Raw genomic sequence first — 21462 nt, forward strand, 5'->3', positions numbered from 1 at the left:
TGGGATGTATAAGTAGGGGCATTGCCAGCAAATCGAGGGACGTGATCGTTCCCCTCTATTCGACACTGGTGAGGCCTCATCTGGAGTACTGTGTCCAGTTTTGGGCCCCACACTACAAGAAGGATGTGGAGAAATTGGAAAGAGTCCAGCGGAGGGCAACAAAAATGATTAGGAGACTGGAACATATGAGTTATGAGGAGAGGCTGAAGGAACTGGGGATGTTTAGTCTATGGAAGAGAAGAATGAGGGGGCATTTGATAGCTGCTTTCAACTACCTGAAAGGGGGTTCCAAACAGGATGGAGCTAGACTGTTCTCAGTGGTAGCAGATGACAGAACAAGGAGTAATGGTCTCAAGTTGCAGTGGGGAAGATTTAGGTTGGATATTAGGAAAAACTTTTTCACTAGGAGGGTGGTGAAACACTGGAATGCGTTACCTAGGGAGGTGGTGGAATCTCCTTCCTTAGAAGTTTTTAAGGTCAGGCTTGACAAAGCCCTGGCTGGGATGATTTAACTGGGGAGCGGTCCTGCTTTGAACAGGGGGTTGGACTAGATGACTTCCTGAGGTCCCTTCCAACCCTGATATTCTATGATTCTATGAAAACAAGTGAGACAAAGAATAACAGAAGTAGAAGGAAAATTAAAAACAAAAAACAAAATGTCATCATAGCAAAACAAGGAGACAAAAAGATGGGTACCTCCAGAACAACATAAAGAAAATTCCATTTGTACATGAACAAGGACATTTTGGGGCTAAAAAAACATAACACAAGTAAAAGATGTCATGTGGTGGCCAGAAATGAACACGCACATTAACAAATTTTGTCAACAATGCTTGGTGCCTGCCCAAGTTAACCCTAAAAGCGGGGGGGAATACTAAAACACCAACCTAACACTAAGGGCCTGTGTCAAAAATTACAAATGAATTACACTGGACCTTTTTTTAAAAAAAAAAAAAACCTTCTACCAAACAAAAACAAAAAACCCTTTTGCTTGGTGGTCATAGATAATTTTTCAGGATGGGTAAAAGTAATCCCCACAACAAATAACACAGCTCAAACTACAGCTCTGGCTTTATGGACTCAAATGCTAAGCAAATGGGGTATACCCTTGGTCATAAATAGTAACCAAGGACCTCACTTCATGGAAGCAGTGGTAAAAGCATTATTATTAATAAGGATAATCAAACAAAAATGGCATATGGTCTACCACCCACCAAGTGCAGGAAAAGTAAAAACAAAAACAAAAAAACACAGTCTTGACCAAGCAAATTCAAACACAAGGCTGAAATTGGAAAACTGCTTTACCTGCAATCCTGATGACCATAAAAACCTTGGAACAAGCTGAAAGTAAGTACTCACCTTTTAAGTTAATGACAGGTTGAGCTATGAGAACTCCTAAATTCCTACTCCCATCTGAAAAATGGGTGCAGAAGGAAGTTTGAATAGCAGATTTAGTACAAACAATTTTTTAAAAATGAGCACAAAAAAATCTGCAAAGACAAAGGGAAGAACAAAAAGAACCATCTGGGTACCAATGGAAAATAGAAGACAAAGCAATTCTCAAAAAATTGGGAAGTAAAAAAACCCCTAAAACCCACATGAAAGGGACCATTCCCTGTAAAATATGTGGCCAGTCCTATAGTGGTTCTGATGGCCACTCCAAACGGGAATGTATGAAAACATTCTGATCAAGTCAAACTGTATCCATCAAAAAAGTAAGTATAATCGTTCATGAATATATAAGGTAAATATAAAATAGTGTAAAAAGAAAAGGAGTCCTTGTGGCACCTTAGAGACTAACCAATTTATTTGAGCATGAGCTTTCGTGAGCTACAGCTCACTTCATCAGATGCATATCCAGTCTGTGTGTGTATGGGGGTGGGTTTTTGGAGGGGGGTGAGGGAGTGAGAGAACCTGGATTTGTGCAGGAAATGGCCTAACTTCATTATCATGCACATTGTGTAGAGAGTTGTCACTTTGGATGGGCTATCACCAGCAGGAGAGTGAATTTGTGTGGGGGGGTGGAGGGTGAGAAAACCTGGATTTGTGCTGGAAATGGCCTAACCTGTTGCTCACTTTAGATAAGCTATTACCAGCAGGACAGTGGGGTGGGAGGAGGTATTGTTTCATATTCTCTGTGTATATATAAAGTCTGCTGCAGTTTCCACGGTATGCATCTGATGAAGTGAGCTGTAGCTCACGAAAGCTCATGCTCAAATAAATTGGTTAGTCTCTAAGGTGCCACAAGGACTCCTTTTCTTTTTGCAAATACAGACTAACACGGCTGTTACTCTGAAACCTGTCATAAAATAGTGTATAGTCATGTAAAATGTACTAACCTATAAGGCTCAGTTAAAGGCCTGTGTTTTGTTTGTTTATTTGTTTTCATAAACTAATCCATGAAAGCAAAAAATATACCGGGGAACCTGTTTCGTTTGGTCATCTATGGGCTCATCTACCATGTGGCTACTGAATCACCATCCATCTGTCCCATGGGAGAGGCAACCAGAGATTGTAAAATCAAGCAATTCCCACAGCAATGGGGGCTTATACCAAGGATACACATGGATTTTCTCCTCCGAATTGGGGCTACTAGTCTTGAATGGGTAAGGGAGCAAGAGATAGGACTAAGTCTTTAGTCACCCCTTGTGGAAAGGTAATTAAAGCAAAAAAAAAAAGTGTGACTTGGAACTGGAATGTCACAAAACTATGAAGTAAAGGCCCTGTATGGTGAACCTACCCCCGACCAGGAAAAGGTTCTTGTAAAAAATGGTCTCCAACTTATTTGAAAATGCGTGAAAAAATTTGAAGCAGTATTTGTAAAACCAGGGAAGTACTTGAATAAAATGGGGATTCCGATATGAGCGTCCATTCACCTTACTTCCACCTTTTATAGGACGCAGACCTAACACAGCACCTCCGCCAACTGAAAAAGCAGGAGCAAAAATTCGAAAACAGTCCCTATGTGCTGAAAATAACATAAATTTAGGCACAGTTCCAACTGGCATGAACCTTACTATAAATAACGGTTCAGAGCCGTCCTCTGTAGTTTTGTCCAAAGGTCATGTTTCAGCAACACTTATCTCCCCAGAATTAAAAAAAAAAGAAGCTGAAAAAAAATAAGAAAACAAAACTTTTTATCCAAGCAGCCGATTCCTCGGTTCACAGAGTGAAAAAAGGGGTCAAACCTGGTTAAAGGTCGTGACGAGGAAAAAAATTAAATGTGGAAAATGGAAAAGTTTGGCACTGTATGGTAACAAAATCTGTTAATCCCTTTGGGGCCAAAAAAAAACACTCAAGGAATATGAACCTTTCGTGTAACAAATAGAGCGTGTGTTTATTAGGAAACACATGGAGCCTCTCTACCCTAAGGGAAAAAATAAAAAAAACTTTAGAGCAACTAATGAAGTCAGCACACACTGAAAAACAAGGAAAACCAGTGAATCAAAAGATGGGATATTCTGTAATGAAATTAAGTAAATTGTAGGAAAAAAGTGTTTTCAATATTGTTAAACAATAAGGAATATTCACTCAGGATTATCCTGGAAAAAAGTTTGTATAAAAGACCAGGAAATCTTAAAAGAACAATAAAAAAATAATCTTAAAACAGAGCCAAAAAGAAACTTGGCCCCAGACTCTTAACTGGGCATTGAGTTACTACTCTTATATTAATCAATTATTCCAAGATACCTGAAATATGCAAGTGCATACATGTACCATATTCCAGTGCACTCTCATCCTTTCCGATATAGCCAATGGAAAGGCACAAGAAGCGCATCCAGTAATATATGCCAACACCTGGAAAAATAAAACAAAATACTGTAAAATAGTAGCAGAAGAAAATGAATTATGGTAAATACCTGAATTAAAATAAAAGCAAATACTGGAAGCCCAATGGAAATGGGATACCTTGGTTAAAAAAAACCTGAAATTTAAAATAAAAAGAAGGTAATCTCACCATAAACTTACAGTAAAAAAATGGTTGGTGGAAATTATATAAAATAAACCAAAATATATGTTGGCATAAAAAAAAAGGGTAATGTAACAATAAACACCAAACCTGGTTTATGGACCAAGAAATGTGGTGTACTCATGAAAATATAACTTATTTCCAGTATGAACAATATCAATGGCACCCCCATATGACTAAAATCTTTATGCCTCACCCTAAATTAACATCGCCAAGTTTAAAGAATATCAAGTAAAATAATACAGATTGGAATATAAAAATACAAACTAATCAAGGCACACTGGACCAAATAGAACGGTCAACTAAACTCATAATATCTGTAAGAGATATGCTTGCTCAAAAGTATAAAATTGTTTAAAAAGCTGTAAAAAAAATAAAATCTCAAATGTGTGCTTGGTACAATGTTGTATGTCAAGTAACAACATGAAATAAAGTTAATTGGGTAATGTTATTTTGAATTTCTGAAACTGCTGTATTATTCCTTATATGTTTCTGTTGTAAATATCAGATGTTAAGCAATATAAAAAAACCCAAGCTTTGCAAAAAACTTATAAAATTAAGTTGTTAAATTATGCAACTAATAATCATAAAATAATGCTTTAAGTTTTATAAAAACAAAAAAAACCCACAGATAATCTATTAGTTAGTGTACAAATTGCAGGTATGGCGTGGCGATACTGCATGAATGGTGTGAGCATAACTTGACATGACTTAAACATGGCTGAAGGGCTGCAGAGGATCCTGGGAACAGGGTCCCTTTAAGCAGAAGCAGATTTGATAAAGGACTGGCAAAGCCTGCATGTATGATCGATATTGTCATAGTGAACCTATTGGTCGGCAAATATGGGCCCATGCAAAAGTAAATATCACATGTATAAAGTTCCAGCATGGAGCACAGGGCGACCTGGTTGTTGTGACCTTGCAGCAAGGACACCACACAGAGAGCCAGAGTGAATGATTGATGAGTGAGTAAACGTGGAGTGGAGTGGTGTGGAGTGATTTTCATTGGGTACCTCCCCAGCCCCTTCTAAAATACTAAATAAATAAAATTAATAACCACACGCCCACTGGGCATGCTTTTAAGACATGTGACTCCTTTGAGGAAAAAGAGTATAAGAATCAAGCAAAGTAAATTACTGTTGGTTGAGATTCCTTAATTGACTCTTGAAGAAGCAACGCTGCCAGACAGAGTAGCCAAAACTCTGCTCCGTGGGCTCGAGTAGGACTGTGAACCAGAGGGGTCTCAAGGCAGCCAAGGCCTTGCCTCGAGGGAATCCGAGACAGGCCAGAGGGCTGAGAAGAACAGACCTGGAGAGAAGAAGCCGTCCATAAAATTGGTAACCACCTTCTCTGTTAGCCAAGCAGGAACTGCATCAGGCTAGCACAGGGCCTGCTTGTGTATGTTTGTAAAAGAGAGACTTGTTAAGAGGAATTTATAGCTCTTAATGTATTGCTCTTAATATCTAACATAGAAGTTATGTGCTTTATGTAACCCTTTACCACTCGTGTAATTCCTTCTTAAGAAACTATTGTGGATTGAAAATAATTGCTGTGGACCTTTTTCACTGGTATGACAGTGATCTGTTCCACTGGACACCAGTAAAGATCCAATTCAGGGGTAGTATCGCCCCCTGTTGTCAACACCGAGCACCCCCAGCCTCTTTCCCAGCAGCTCTTGTTACAGCAGCACCCCCGGACACCAACATGATGATTCAAATGGGATGGTTTGCAGGATCAGGCCCTCATTGGCTCTCTCATATATTATTTCTCCACATTTCATACAGCAGGAGGTGGGATTCAGAAAGGGGGTCTGAGCAAGGGAGGGGAGACTCCATCATTGGAGCCCAGGTGGGGAAGGGGCTGAGATCCGGGCAGCTGAAGCTGGTCCACGTGTCAGGAACTGCTTCCCATCAGAATTTGCTACCAATCGCAAAAACCTGCATTCACTTGGCACCTAAATTTTTGCAGTAGCAGTCCCCTAAGTGCCTGTGTTTCTGCCTCTAGACGTGTGCACTGCTGTCCCCCGCTAGGCACCCACATATCTATCTCCTGCCCGATCCCTAGAACGACCCTGAATCTAGGGAAAATAGGTGCTCCTCCGTTTATCTTGCCTTCAGGGCCCAATTCAGCAGCTCTGCTCAGAAGCTACAGCATTGCACTGGGAGCTTAGGTTTAGTTACTTGTCCACTAGGACCCCTAAATCCTTTCCAGGGACACTGCTTTCCAGGATACAGCCCCTCATTCTGTAGATAGGGCCTACGTTCTTTAGGACAAATTTTCAAAAGTGTTTCAGCATCTCAAGTTGCAATTAGGTGCCTGTAGGATTTCCAACATACCTAAGCAGGTTAGACAAACACCTGTCGGGGGGGGTCTCTACTGAATCTGCCACAGCACAGGGAGATGACCTTGATGGCTTCTTGAGGTCCCTTCCAGCCATACATGTCTATGATTTCCATGAGGTCATGTGGTAAAGAATAAACTTGTGCTAGAGGAAAAATAAAAAGAACAAATTGTGAAATAACAATTGTAAATTACAAAATCCTGGTAAGAACAAAGGAAATGTTCTGCTAGGAACACTGTAAGTGATGGCTTAAATACCAGCACCAATTACTATTTTCTGTGAGGGTTTATTATTAGAACCTTACACTAAGCAGCACAGTGACATCCATCTGCACAATGTTAACCAAGGCATGCTAAGGAAAACAGGAGTAACCAAAACACTGCTTTTAAAAAGCATTACAAATAAATAAATAAACTGAAGTGAAACTGCATTTACAGTAGTTTACTGGAAACAGAGTAACTTTCAGGCATCGGAACAGGAGATAAGACCCCCATAAAGTGCCAATGAATTATTTTGTGTAACAAAGACATATCTGGTCATGTGCTTTAACACCACAGCCCTGGAGTGGGGTTGCTGAGACGGGCCAGCAAGAAACACAAACCTCTCTGCCACCCATGTGCTATTTTGGCAACCACTGCCCAGGGCTCACCCCATTGTGGTCACTTTTATCCCCTCTGCCCCTCGCTGTCCCAGGGTTTCCCCTTCTGCCCCTGTCTGGCAGCGCATCTCCCCCATCCTAACCCCGGTTCCTGCCCCCTCTCCCTGACCTGTCTACCTGCCCCCCTCATTCCCCTGCCTCCGCCAGCTGCTCCACCCGCTCCTGGACACGCTTCGGCCCCCGCCCCATAAACAGGGGGCCCCCTGCCGCGGGGAGGAGCTTCCGATGGCAAGTGAGGGCGGCGGCTTCAGCAGATGTTCCCGAGCGTGTTCAGACCGCTCCAGCCTGCTCCGTGACAGCTCGGCGTTGTGGGGAAACTCCTCTCCTCCGCCCCTTCCCTCCCAGGGGCTGCGCTTCCTGGGTCAGCGGCTGCTGCCGCCGCCGCCTCCATTGTGATCCGGGAGCCTGGGCCGAGCGGCTGCTGCTCCCCCGTGGGGTCTGGCCGGGCCCCCTCTGGGCCCAGCCGGGGGCACTTTCTGCGGCGGCTGGAACCAGCCCCGGGCTCCGCCGACACCAGCCCCCGAGCCGGAGCCTGCAGGTGAGGGGAGAGACCCGGGGGAAGGGCCGGGGCCGGGCAGGAAAGTGACTCCGCACCAACGGCCCCTCCTCGCCCCAGCTCTGCTCCCGGGGGTCTGCGAGTCCCAGGCCGGCTGTTGCCCTCACTCTCTGGCTCCCCGAAGCTCTCGTTAGCAGGAGCCGATCCAGCCCGGAGAGTGAATGGCCCCTGCACAGTGACCAAGTCTCCTGGGCAGTGGGAAAAGGAGATGGGGAAAAACCAGGCTGGAAGGGGCAGCAGGAGCTTATTGCGGAGGGAGGTTCCCGGCTCCCAGCCCTGCCCAGCCTCGTTCCCTGCAGCGCCCCGGGGACACACTGACTTTCCTGGGAACAAGGTCAGGAGCAAGGAGAGGAAAACCAGTTGCTGCTCCGCCTGGTCCCTGCACTGCTGAGGGAATGTGCCGCCGTCCGGGACAGAGTCAGGCAGGGTCCCCCAAACGGGCTCCTTTGAGTCTGCTCTTTTCTAAGGCCAGGAAATTCCTACACTAGGAAATTAGGTCAGTATAACTTCCTCACTCGGGGGTGTGAAAATCCACACCCCAAGAAAAGTAACACAATTAAACCAACCTAATCCCCAGTGTAGACCAGGGGTGGCCAACCTGTGGCTCCAGAGCCACATCCGGCTCTTCAGAGGTTACTATGCGGCTCCTTGTACAGGCACCGACTCGGGGGCTGGAGCTACAGGTGCCAACTTTCCAATGTGCCAGCAGGATCTCACTGTTCAACCCCTGGCTCTGCCACAGGCCCTGCCCCCACTCCACCCCTTCCTGCACCTTCCCTTGAGCCTGCCATGCCCTTGCTCCTCCCCCACCCCACCCCACCCCCCAGAGCCTCTTGCATGCCACAAAACAGCTGATCAGGAGGGAGAGGGAGGTGCTGATCAGCGGGGCTGCCCGTGCGTGGGAGGCATTGGGAGTGGGGCAGGCAGAGCTTATGGGAGGATGTTGACGTATTACTGTGGCTCTCTGGCAATGCACACTGGTAAATTCTGGCTCCTTCTCAGGCTCAGGTTGCTCACCCCTCGTGTAGACAGTGCTAGATAGACAGGAGAATTCTCCCATGGACATAGCTACTGCCTTCTGGGAGGTGGAGCACCTACCTCGACAGGAGAAGCCTTCCTGTTGGCATAGGTAGCATCTTTACTGAAGATGCAACTGTGTTGCAGCAGCATCGTAAGTGTAGACCTGCCCTAAGGTTTGGTTTAGAGACTTTTAAAAATGTCTCAGTGGGTTTAGTCCTGGTGGGAGGGGCTGGGTCTGCGCTGCAATAAAGTGATCAAGTGTTTTTCCAGCCTGGCAGAATCGAGAGTCTGGCTTCAGGTAAAGAGCCCTGGGGGAAACTGGGGTGTAAAATAGACGAAAACATTTTCTGATGCCTGCCCAATGGCCCTTCTTGCACTGACAGGAGGCAGAATGACATCCACATCTTGCTCCAGATCCTCTCATCCTCCCAGGGGACGGGGAAGAGACATGGCTGCTTCAGTGGTGCTGGCTCAGGTAAGTGTTTTGCAGGGAGCTGCTGGGGAGGGTGGGGTTGGTCTGGACGTGGGGGAGAGACAGGAAATACAGGAGGAAAGCTGAATGGGGAATGAAAAACCTCTGTTGTGTCCTTTGTTCTCTACACAACAAAACCAATATGGAGAAGCCACAGGGGCACAGCTAGGTCCTAAATAACCATATTTAGTAACTATACACAGACATGCAAGGTCTAGCCACATATTTACGCTACTGCTTAGATTAGTCCTTGGTAGCTTCTAAACCACAGAACATAGTGAGCCACCAGACAGCTCACAAACTGCTTGAAGGGATGTAAAGGGTTTTTTTGGATTGCTTGGTCCTTAAGGGCAGCTAATCATCAACAGGAGCCCTTCCCGTGTGTCCCTCTGCTTTGGCCTCAGTGGGTTTCAACTGCCTGGGTTCTCAGCTACTAGCTATAGTGCCCCCATCTGACTGTTTAAGGGAGCCAGGAACCCTACCCTACCTCCCTATGTAGTTTCAGTTATCCCTGAAATGGTCCTTACCCCCAGGACTAGCCTGATGCCTCTGTACATAGCTTCCCTAATGGATGAACCAACAATCAATGTACACTTTATTTACAAGGGGAAATATACAGGAAGCCTATAAAGGGAAGGGAAAAATGGTCTTGGAGTAGATACATCAGTAACACCATACAACTCACAAGTAACACAATCCCGAGGGTGGATTGCCCTGGATTGACGAGTCCAGTTTGTTCCACACTAGTGGGCTCCAAAAGGTGGAGGACCCCATATTCCTTGATGAGATGTTGCAGGCCTGAAGCTGCTGGAGTGCGATGGGGTGATGAGGGTGCCGATTCGCCCAGGGTTCTAACCTCTCTTCGGCATCAATAGGCATTACTCAGAGTGAGAAAAGTCTCCACAGCGTAGGGAGGCCCCTCTGTGTTTCCCAGGCCACTTGCTCTCTGCCAGAGTTCGGCAAATCCCTTTGAGGGCAAAAGTGGCAACATACTAGGCAGGGGGAGACAGTTAGGTGATTGCCCGCGCTCCCCTCAAGCTGTGGGAGACAGACAGGGCATCGCCCACCCTCCCCTCAGGGTGGGGGAGACAGTAAGGTGGTTGCCCATGCTCTCCTCAGGCAGGAGGGAGACAGCTGGTGGATTGCCCACATTCCCTCAGGCAGCGGGGAGACAGTCAGGGGATTGCCCGCACCCCTCTCAGGCCGGGGGAGACAGTCAGGGGATTGTCTGCGCTCCCCTCAGGCGAGGGGAGACAGTTGGGAGATCGCCCATACTCCCAGCAGGCGGGGGGAGTCATCTGGGGGATCGACCATGTTCCCGTCAGGCAGGGGTAGACAGTCAGAAGATCGCCTGTGCTCCCCTCAGGAAGGGGGGAGACAATCAGGGGATCACCCGCACTCTCCTCAGGCTGGGAGAGACAGTCAGGGGATCACCCGCATTCCCCTCACTCAGGGGAAGACAGTTGGGGGATCACCTGCCCTCCCCTCAGGTTGGGGGAGACAGTCGGGGGATAACCCGTTCTCACCTCAGGCGGGGGGGGGACAGTTGGGGGACTACCCGTGTTTCCCTTGGGCAGGGGGAGGCAGTTGGAGGATCGCCACGGGCTCCCCTCGGGCAGGGGGAGACAGTCAGGGAATCGCTCATGCTCCCCTCAGGTGAAGGGAAACAGTCGGGAGATCACCCGTGCTCCCCTCAGGGGTCAGCAGGTGGGACATCCTGCTGAACTTGTGCTTAAAAGCTGGTTTAGGCAGACATTCAGTGAAAGACATCAGCTTTCTTGTGCATAAGTTCAGCTAATTTGTTTTGTATCGGTATCAATAATAATAATAAACATGAAGGGTTTTTATGCTCTGCCAGTCCAGTTGAATCCGTGTCATTCTCTATTATTTATTACTGGATCCTTTCACTTCACAACATACAGGTCCAGCATAAGCACTTTATTTATGTTACCTTCACTTTAATAAGACCTCAGGGAGAGAGGATGTCCATTGTATGTTTTTAGTAGCACTGAGGTTTTCCACAACTTCACTTCTGTAAATAGCCTCTGATAATCCCGCTATGAAATAAGACAGAGCACACCCTGTATCAAGTTTCGTTTGAAGTCTAACTTAATCTACATTGTAAAGAATTCCAAACAACATTTTGTTTTCTTCTAACAATTCTAGAGGTGCTATAACTGTCCCGGGGCTTGTCATGACTGCAAAGTTAACTCTAGTTATAGCTCGAGTGCCGCCCCTAACTTGAGTCGAATCCACACACAAAACCCTTAACTTGAGAGCAGCACAGCTGCCTGCAGAATGAAGAATCATGGGATGTGCCCCCGAAAGTCTTAGCAACACACACGAGTGAGAGCAGCACCGGTGTGGACAGTGGACACGGTAACTCAGGTGTTATTTCGCTGTGTGGCCTCTCTTACTCAAGCTAGGCTAATTTATGAGGAGTACCTCATAAACTGGAGTTAACTCTGCAGCGAAGACATATTGTCACTGGGCGTCATGTTCTCTTGATATCGGTGGGTTAGTCCTCTACTGAGATATTGTACAAGCCCATTTTCCCCAAATACTAGGCACTTTTAACCTTTCCCTCTTCCACCCTGATTTAATAAACAGTCCAACTGGCTGCAGGTAGCAATTTCTTTGTAGATTCACTTTCACTGGGCCTCTGCCATCAGTGTCTATTCCACTGTATTCCTGGATTTGGACCATGTCCTCAGTGCAAATTGTTGTGTCTTTTTACTGTGTAATATGCCAAAGAACTCAATGAAACTACACAGACATAGTTGGATTCCAAATAATCACATTTAGTAAATTTACACAGATACCCAAGGCCTAGCTACATACCCACTGCTGCTCTGATTGGCTCTGGAGGCTTCTAAAACCTAGAACACAGTGAGCGCCACTAAAGAGCTCATAAACCATTTAAAGAAATACAGTAACTCCGCACCTATAGTCGTCCCGGTTAACGTTGTTTCGTTGTTACGTTGCTGATCAATTAGGGAACATGCTCATTTAAAGTTGTGCAATGCTCCCTTATAATGTCGTTTGGCAGCCGCCTGCTTTGTCCACTGCTTGCAGGAAGAGCAGCCCATTGGAGCTAGCTGGTGGGGGCTTGGAAACAGGGTGGACCGGCAGCCCCCTTATCAGCTCCCCACTTCCCTAAATTCCCTGTGCATCAGCCGCCCAGCACGCTATCAATTGCCGGCAGCTCAGCTGTCCGTCCCCCCACTGCCACATGCTGCTCCTGCCGTCTGCCTTGGAGCTTCTCCCGGGAGCCTCCTGCTTGCTGTGCAGGGGGGAAGAAAGGGGGGCTAATGTCAGGGTGTCCCCCTCCCTCCTGCTCCTGCACCCCACTTACCCCATGTCCATTGTGTGGGGGACGACAGGACAGGGCTCAGGACAAAGGGAGCTTCCTTGGAGCAGCTGCTGTCTCAATTTGCTTATCTACTTAAAAAGGCAGTGTACTTAAGAGTGGGGTCAGCCTACTTAAAGGGGCACTCTCTCTCACAAAGGGTGTGTGTCTCTGTCTCTGTCTGCCATGCTGTCTCCCCTCCCTCCATTTGTGCTGCCTTGTAGAGTGTGCAGCTACATTAACACAAATGAGTTAACCCTTGAGGGCTCAGCCAAAAGCTAGTTCATCATTTAGCAGTAAGGCATTCCCTGGGAAATATCCCACCCTCTTCCACCCGCTGACTTCACCACCTCAACCAAGCTTCACAATCATCATTGCTGTGTACAGTATTAAATTGTTTGTTTAAAACTTATACTGTGTATATATATATATAATATAGTCTTTTATCTGGTGAGAAAAATTTCCCTAGAACCTAACCCCCCCTATTTACATTAATTCTTATGGGGAAATTGGATTAGCTTAACATTGTTTCGCTTAAAGTCGCATTTTTCAGGAACATAACTTAACGTTAAGCGAGGAGTTACTGTACTAACCTAACCTTATACACTACCTCTTCTTTAAGGTAGGGCCTGAATTTTAGGGATAGGGTAGAAATACTCCTGTGTGAGGAAACAACCCCCTGAATGTGTTGATACCAAACCTCTGTTGCCATCCTACAGCACTCAGAAGCCAAGAGTAACTCTGGAGGTGGGCTTACAAACTGTAGGGAAATGGTGACCATTTTGAATAAGGGCTGTGACATTACTCTCTATATGATTTTATGAAAATATGCTAATGAGTGTGAATATAATGTAACTGGAATATGCTTCATGCAAAAGGTCTCTTGTAAGGTATCATTACAAAGCTTATAATCTACTGAGTGTGGTCATGTATGTATCCTTCTTGTATCTTAAACTAGAAATATTAAATATAACTCTGAGGGCCTATTGTAATTATGCAAAGTTTGATCCATTAATGGTGGTTTGGAATTTTGATGGCTCCCATTAACCAGGACAATTGACTGTAGATGACTCTTTTTACTTGTAAGTCTTCCTGTATACCTGTGTGCTGGCAAGTGGGTAGTGAAGTCTTACAGTGACATGTGATCATGTCACCTGAACTGGAATCCATCTTTAACCTGGTACTTTTCCATTTAGAAGGCGGGGTGGGAACCCAGAGAGGGACAAAGGATTCCCGCCTTGTGCAAAAGATGTATAAGGGGGTGGAACAGAACAAAGGGGGCTGCAGTCATGAGAAATCCCCTAGCTACCACCTGAGCTGGAACAAGGACTGTACCGGGGAAAGAATTGGGCCCAGACTAGGAAGGTGTCCAGTCTGTGATAGAAGCTTATTGAAACATCTCTGAAGGTGAGATTTTATCTGTATTCAGTTTTCTTACTGTATTAGGCTTAGACTTGCGTGTTTTATTTTATTTTGCTTGGTAATTCACTTTGTTCTATCTGTTATTACCTGGAACCACTTAAATCCGACTTTTTGTATTTAATCATTTTTTTCTTATTGATTAACCCAGGGTATGTATTAATACGTGGGGGGGCAAACAGCTGTGCATATCTCTCTATCTCCTCTGGGGGGAGGGATAGCTCAGTGGTTTGAGCATTGGCCTGCTAACCTAGGGTTGTGAGTTCAATCCTTGAGGGGGCCACTTAGGGATCTGGGGCAAAAACTGGGGATTGATCCTGCTTTGAGCAGAGGGTTGGACTAGATAACATCCTGAGGTCCCCTCCAACCCTGATATTCTATGATTCTCTGATCAGTGTTATAGAGGGCAAACAATTTATGAGTTTACCCTGTATAAGCTTTACACAGGGTAAAACGGATTTATTTGGGGTTTGGACCCCATTGGGAGTTGGGTATCTGAGTGCTGGAGACATTTCTTGAACTGTTTTCAGTTAAGCCTGCAGCTTGTGGGGGACATGGTTCAGACCTGGGTCTGTGTTTGTAGCAGTCTAGCGTGTCTGGCACAACCGGGCAGGGTTCTGAAATTCCAAGCTGGCAAGGGAAACAGGCTCAGAGAGAGTCTCAGCACATCAGCAGGCAGTTCCTAAGGGGGGTTTTGTGATCCAACCCGTCACAAGGGCAGTTTGACTCTACCCCTCTGAAAGTAATGGGAGGTGGTGGCCATGTAGAACAAGGGAGAATGTGTGAGTTCTGTGCCAGGAATTATGAGATCATGGGAAAAGTCCAAAAATCCCAACTAAATATTGTGAGACTCATGATAAAATCAGCGGAGTTGGCATCATAGTTTCACCACAAAAATAGTGTGTTTTTAATGACAGCTTTTAGAAATTTCCCCTGCCCCAGGGAAAATTTCCTGCTCTCTGTGGGTGAGGGATTTTGCAGCCCTGCCTGTGACTGAGCTGGTGGGACTGTGCCCAGGGGAGCAGGTTCTGAGAGGGGGACTCTGGCTGTTTCAGGAGCTGGTGACCTTCAAGGAGGTGGCTGTGTATTTTACTGAAGAGCAGTGGGCTCTGCTGGACCCCCATCAGAGAGCCCTCTACAGGGACGTCATGCAGCAGAACTATGAGAATGTGACCTCTCTGGGTAAGGATTCCTGTCCCCTTGGGTATTAGAAGGGGTGAGGGTCTCTGAAGCATTTGGGTCAGCTTCTGCTCAGGGTTCTTCCGTGGTCTCTTAGTTTTCAGGAGGATCAGCCCCAGAAACCATGTGAGAGAGACTGCTCCCTCCTGATACCCCTCCCAGGGGAGAGGAGATTCAGAGACATAGTGGAGATGCTCATCCACAAAACTTCCAAGGGAGAGGATGGGCTATAGGTAGCACCCTGTGTTTCTCACTTTCACACACAGAAAGATGTCTCCTCTCCATCCTTTCTCAGGACTATCTCCATGGCTGGAAAGGGCTGTGATCTCAGCAGCGTTAGGAAGGAGTAAGAGGTTGCTCAATTGTATTGTGCCAAAGTCATAAAATCCCCCAGTGTGTGGAGATCGCTGAACCTCCTGCAGGGGGAGCTGTATGCCTCCCAAGAACTATCTAACCAGCATGCCCAAAGGGTCTTCAGGAACATCTGTTTGGTTTGTGCAGCTCTGGTTGAAGAAGGCAGCAGTGTTGATATAGTATACTTGGATTTCTTCAGGGCATTTGACTTGGTACCACGACATTTTGATTTAAAAAGCTTGTGTTATATGGAATGAACAAGACCACACAGTAGATGGATTCATAACTGGCTCACTTACGGATCTCAAAATTTTTTTGTTAATGGGGGAAGTCAATGAGCAGGGGTGTTTCTAGTGGGTGCCCTAGGGAGCAGTTCTTGGTCCAACACTACTTAATATTTTTATTAAGAGTCTTCATGATGATGTAAAATCTTTGCTGATAAGGTTTGTGGATGACACAAAGATTAGTGGGGTATCAATAATGAGGACAGGTTATTGTTACCGAGTGATCTGAATTTCCTGCTTAAATGGTCATAATCTCCTAAAATGTGTTCTAGTACTTGTATAGCCAAATGCAAGGTAATACATCTGAGACAGCAAGAATTCAGATTGTACCTACAGCATGAAGGATTCTGGGGTTGGCTGCACTGCGGAGGTCTGAGCAGCCTAGCTGCTGCGCTGGCATAACCCCATAGAAGTAGCCAAATCTGACCTTCTGAAATAAAAAATCATACTTGATAACCTGGGTTTCATTATCCTTTCTTTTAATTTAAACTGAATCAACCTGTGACTAGAGCCAAGGTTATTTCCTACGACCACCTCTTCTATGATGTCCTCACTACTTACTAAAACCAAGTCTAAAATTGCATCAAGTCTGTTGGTTTGGTGACAGTTTGAGGAAGAAACTATCGACATTGTAGATAATCATGCAGCGCTGTGCAAAACAGGACTCAGGTGATCCTTGGGTGTGTAAAAAGGGGAGTATCAGGCAGAAGCGAGGAAGAGCTCTTGCCTGTATACGCAGCATTGGTGAGAGCACTGCTGGAATACCGCCTCCAGTTCTGGTGTCCACACTTCAAGAAGGATGTGGGAACATTGGAGAGAGTTCAAAGGAGGGACACAAGGAAGGCCCCGGGGCTGGAAGACAGGCCTTTCCATGGGAGGAGCTCAACTTATCCAGCTTATTGAAGAGAAGGTTGAGAGGGGACTTGATCAGTGTGTTTAGGTACTTACACATGGAAAATAGATTTGATAATGGAGGGGAAGGGGGGGGTTAAGCTTTGCTCAGGAAGGAATAACTTGACGCAGTGGCTGGAAGCTGAAGTTACACAAATTCTTCCTTGAAATAAGATGCAATATCCCAGCAGTGAGGATAATTAAACATTGGAACCATCTTACTAAGGGGAGTAGGGGACTCATCATTGCTTTGAGTCTTTAGCGTGAAATTAGTTCTCTCTTTAAAAAATATGCTTTAATCCAGTTTCTGGGGGATGTTTTATGGCCTGGGTAGGGGCAGGGTAGATGGGTGTAGTGGAACTCAGTGTCCCACTCCTCCACTCCCCGCAATCTCCATGCCTCCCTCACCTGAGCCCCCAACCTCTCTTCCCTCCCTAATCATCCACCCCATTTATACCCCTCTTCCCTTATTCCCCCACTCCTCTGCCCCCTAATACCTCTCCCCTCCCATGTCTGTTTCCCCCTCCCCAAAAATATTTTGATTACATTCCTCCCAAAATGAAATTGTGACCCATGATTCACAAATTGTAGCAACCTCTGGCCACTCAATCCATATCTCCTTGTGTCTTAGATGGGGGCTTGTGATTAACTTAGCCTTAGTTATGCTAATTGAAGGGTGAGTTCACAGCCATCAGTCTCAGGGAGTCTCAGTTCAACAGTACAAGGCAGCAGAAGGACATTTTTGAAGGACTTGTAACTCGAGAACCCCTCAAAAGAACCCAAATTTTGGTCACTGGTGCTACCCAACCTTCCAAGGAGACACACAAAATGCAAAGTGATCTGAGTAACCATTCTGCTTTTAGAGCACTTGCAAGAGTTGAGCTTTAAAGCCTATAAAATGGCAGAAATGGAAACCCGTTAATTCTTTTTCTGTATTGGTGCATGCATACTGTAAAAAATGTACATTTTCTTAAATCTCATTCTCAGTCTGCATCCCCAAAGATTGAGGGTGTGCCATGCACTATTTTGGGTAAAACTCAGCAGATTGAGATCATTCTGCCCTGCATCACTTCAATAGTTTGATCTCTAGCCCTATGCAAAAAAAAAAAAAAATGTAGAAACTCTTTTTTAAAATGGCTATTTTTCTCAGGCCTTATATTTCTGCCACCTCTAGCTCAAATGACCCCAAAGTTTGGGTCACTAACTGCACCCAACACCCTCCTGACGCACACCAAATTTCAAAAGAGTCTGACAAAGGATGTTGATTTTAGAGGACTTAGAAAAATCAAACTTTTAACAGAAGTCATGATGCAACCTTAACTATAGTGGCCCTGCCATGCCAGTACAATTTCCTGGATTTTCAGAAGTTTGAGATTGAAATACTTTAACTCCGTATTTCTTGGGTTTTTGGAGGTTTGGGTGTCACTGCATTCATTAAGTGTTTTTTTCTGCTTTGTCATTGAATAATGATTATAATAATTTTTTGGTCATTTACAGCGGTCAGAAAAGAATATTTTTCCCCGATGTACAAATGGCTAGTTGTGTTCTAGGATGGGGTCTTTGTTTGTATGTTTCCTTCCTCTGAAGCATAAGAGATCGGCCACAGTTGAAGACAGGACACCAGATGGGGTGGACCAGTACATCGAGGTGGTACAGAGAACCCTCTTTCTAGATTCCTGGCTGGTGTATCTTACTCACATGCTCAGGGTCAAACTGATCACCTGATTTGAGGTTAGGAATGAATTTTTCTGCAGCTCCGATTGGCTGGAACCTTGGCAGGGGAGGGGTTAGATTTCCTGAGTCTGCAGCATTGGGCCTGGATCACCTGCTGGAATCATCTGAACATCTCTTACCAAATCAGTTCCCTGCCATTGCAAGGGCCTCAGACATTAGTAGCATGTTGGTCTGTCCTGTTCTCTCCCTGTGCCACACAGTTTACTCTCCTGGGGACGGAAATCTTTTCAACAAAAGTCTCTGGGCTTTAATATAGGGCCTCTGATACACAGGAGGTCAGACTAGAAGATCTATTGGTCCCTTTTGCCCTTAAACTCTGTGAAGAATACAAGGGCACCCACTCATCCAGCACGTCTGGAAACAGCTGTGTCTCAGAATAATTGTAAAATCCTGGTCTCACCTGCTTTCTTTCCCTGGAGCAGGATTTCCAATTGCCAAACCCAACATAATAGCCCAGCTGGAACGAGGGGAAGAGCCGTGGGTGACAGATCTCCCGAGCCTTGAGGAAAGGGACATCCTGAGAAACATCCGCACAGGTGAGGAAGTGATTAAATGGACACAGAAACCACCCGTCATTGGCATAATCAGCTGGGATTCTCACAAAGGGCCTGTGGGCTCCCCCACGTCTGCTTCATCTCACCCAGGTTAGGATTGTGACTAGCTGGTGTCATATCCTCATGTCAGACGCAACTCAGGGCTCCCCACCCATCCTGACTGACACCTAGAAGTAGCTCCTGCACCACTGTGTGTTCACTTGGGATGTGGAGGCAGAATTGGTCCCCTCCTCTCTCCTTTCTGGGGAAGGGTCTGGAGGGGGGAGGGATTTGGCTCCTGATTTTTGCATCTCCCCAGGAGATCTTTTGGTTTATTTTCTGCCATCCCATTCACTTTTTTGAGGTTCCCTTTCCCCTCGGGCACAGGAAATGACTCCTGTCTCAAGTATCTCTCTGTCCCAGCAGGTGATGGGATGGTGGGTGAGAGCGAGGAGGAGAATCCTCAGCAGGAAGTTCCTGAGCAAGTGGAACAACACGGAAATCTATCCGGAAAAACTGAAGCGGATGTTTCCCAGAGTCCTGAGCAGAGAGAAGCCTGTGAGAGACAGCAAGGAATCAACCCAGGGATGAAACTGGGTAAATCCACTTACCAAGTGGGAGGTCTGAAGGACCTTAAGGAAACCACGATCCTGCCAAGAGTCTTCAGTAAAGAGGAACCATATGATTGTGCTGAGTGTGGGAGAAGTTTCAACCGGAAATCCAATCTTGTTAGGCATCAAAGAGTCCACAGCGGCGAAAAACCCTATAACTGCCCCAGCTGTGAGAAGCGCTTCAATCAGGTATCAAACCTTATTGTACATCAGAGAATCCATACAGGAGAGAGACCCTATAAATGCCTCAACTGTGAGAAAAATTTCAAGCACAGTTCAGACCTTGTTTTACACCAGAGAATTCACACGGGAGAGAGACCATATAAATGCCCTGACTGTGGGAAGAGCTTCAAGCAGAGCTCAGTCCTTATTTCACATCACACAATCCATACGGGAGAGAAACCCCACAACTGTCTTGAGTGTGGGAAATATTTTGCTTATTTCTCATCCCTGATTTCACACCAGAGAATCCACACAGGAGAGAGACCGTATACATGCCTCGACTGCGGGAAAACCTTCCGTCAGAAAGCGTACCTTATTGTCCACCAGAGAATCCACACGGGAGAGGCACCCTATAGCTGTCCTGAGTGCGGGAAAAGCTTCAAGCAGAGATCAGACCTTAGTGTACATCAGAGAACCCATGTGGCAGACAGACCCTATAAATGCCCCGACTGTGGGAAAGGCTTCAGCCAGAGTTCAAACCTCCTTAAACACCAGAGAGTCCACACAGGGGAGAGACCCTATAACTGCCTGGAGTGTGGGAAACATTTTTCTAATTTCTCGTACCTGATTTCACATAGAAGAATCCACACAGGAGAGAGACCCTATAAGTGCCCCGACTGCGGGAAAAGCTTCAGGCAGAGCTCGGACCTTAGTAAACATCGGAGACTCCACACAGGAGAGACACCCTATAAATGTTTTTTCTGTGGGAAAAGCTTTGCTCTGAGCTCAAACCTGATTTTGCACCAGAGAATCCACACGGGAGAGGCATCCTATAAATGTGCCAACTGCGGGAAAAGCTTCAAACAGAGCTCGGACCTTATTTCACACAGACGAATTCACACAGCAGACAGACCTTATAAATGCTCTGTCTGTGGAAAGAGCTTCAGCCAGAGATCAAACCTCACCGTACATCAGAAAATCCATACGGCAGCAAGACCCTATAACTGCCCTGACTGCGGGAAAAGCTGCAAGCGCAGCTCAGAACTAATTTTGCATCAGAGAATCCACACGGGAGAGAAACCCTTTAACTGCTCCAAATGTGGGAAAAGTTTCTGTCAGAGATCGCACCTTATTAGGCATCAGAGAATTCACACAGGAGAGAAACCTTATAAATGCTCTGTCTGTGGAAAGAGCTTCAGCCAGAGATCAAACCTCACTGTACATCAGAAAATTCACATGGCAGCGAGACCCCATAACTGCCCTGAGTGTGGGAAAAGCTGCAAGCGCAGCTCAGACCTTATTTCACATCAGAAAATCCATGTGGGAGAGAAACCCCATAACTGCCCTGAGTGTGGAAAAAGCTTCAAGCGGAGCTCACAACTAATTTCGCATCAGAGAATCCACACGGGAGAGAAACCCTTTAACTGCTCCGAATGTGGGAAAAGTTTCTGTCAGAGATCGCACCTTATTAGGCATCAGAGAATTCACACAGGACAGAAACCCTTTAACTGCTCTGAGTGCGGAAAGAACTTTACCCAGAGCTCAGCCCTTATTGTCCATCAGAGAATGCACACTGGAAATAAACCATATACATGTTCTGTCTGTGGGAAAAGCTACAAGGCGAAGGTCTCGCTAATATCCCACCAGAAACTGCACACAGGGTAGAAGGTGTTGGGAGCTCTCTCTGTTGGGCAATCGGTCTTTGTCCTCTTGAAGCAAAGTGTAAATGTGCTTCATTTGAGGAGAGTCTGGGCAGGGGCAGCAGGTGGGTGCAAGGTTGGGGTTTTAATGGGGAATGGTTGATGGGGCCCAGACAAGGCAGGAATGCTGGATAGTGGGAGCTGTGTTGTTTCTGGGTCTGGGTGAAGCAGACAATGAGAATAGTCACAAGATGTTTCTGTGGGTTCCACACACACTTTCCAATGTAGG

At 46.1% G+C, this 21462-nt stretch overlaps 1 protein-coding gene and 1 pseudogene across 2 annotated transcripts in view; one reads left to right on the forward strand and one right to left on the reverse strand.

Annotated features, from left to right (window-relative positions):
• LOC144275109 (uncharacterized) overlaps nucleotides 1-21462 on the reverse strand; it is an 807364-nt pseudogene that overhangs the window by 712343 nt on the left and 73559 nt on the right. The gene's annotated exons all lie outside the window — the stretch shown is intronic.
• The window catches only part of LOC144275111 (uncharacterized), a 33741-nt gene continuing 19542 nt past the window's right edge, over nucleotides 7264-21462 (forward strand). The window contains exons 1-6 of the mRNA XM_077834250.1: nucleotides 7264-7507; nucleotides 8929-9020; nucleotides 14841-14967; nucleotides 18650-18763; nucleotides 19184-21050; nucleotide 21194. Coding sequence (XP_077690376.1) covers nucleotides 8937-9020; nucleotides 14841-14967; nucleotides 18650-18763; nucleotides 19184-21050; nucleotide 21194 — 2193 coding nt within the window. The 5' untranslated portion in view covers nucleotides 7264-7507; nucleotides 8929-8936. The remainder of the gene's footprint in view (nucleotides 7508-8928; nucleotides 9021-14840; nucleotides 14968-18649; nucleotides 18764-19183; nucleotides 21051-21193; nucleotides 21195-21462) is intronic.

The sequence above is a fragment of the Eretmochelys imbricata genome, chromosome 14, assembly GCF_965152235.1.
Source record: "Eretmochelys imbricata isolate rEreImb1 chromosome 14, rEreImb1.hap1, whole genome shotgun sequence".
NCBI lineage: Eukaryota > Metazoa > Chordata > Testudines > Cheloniidae > Eretmochelys > Eretmochelys imbricata.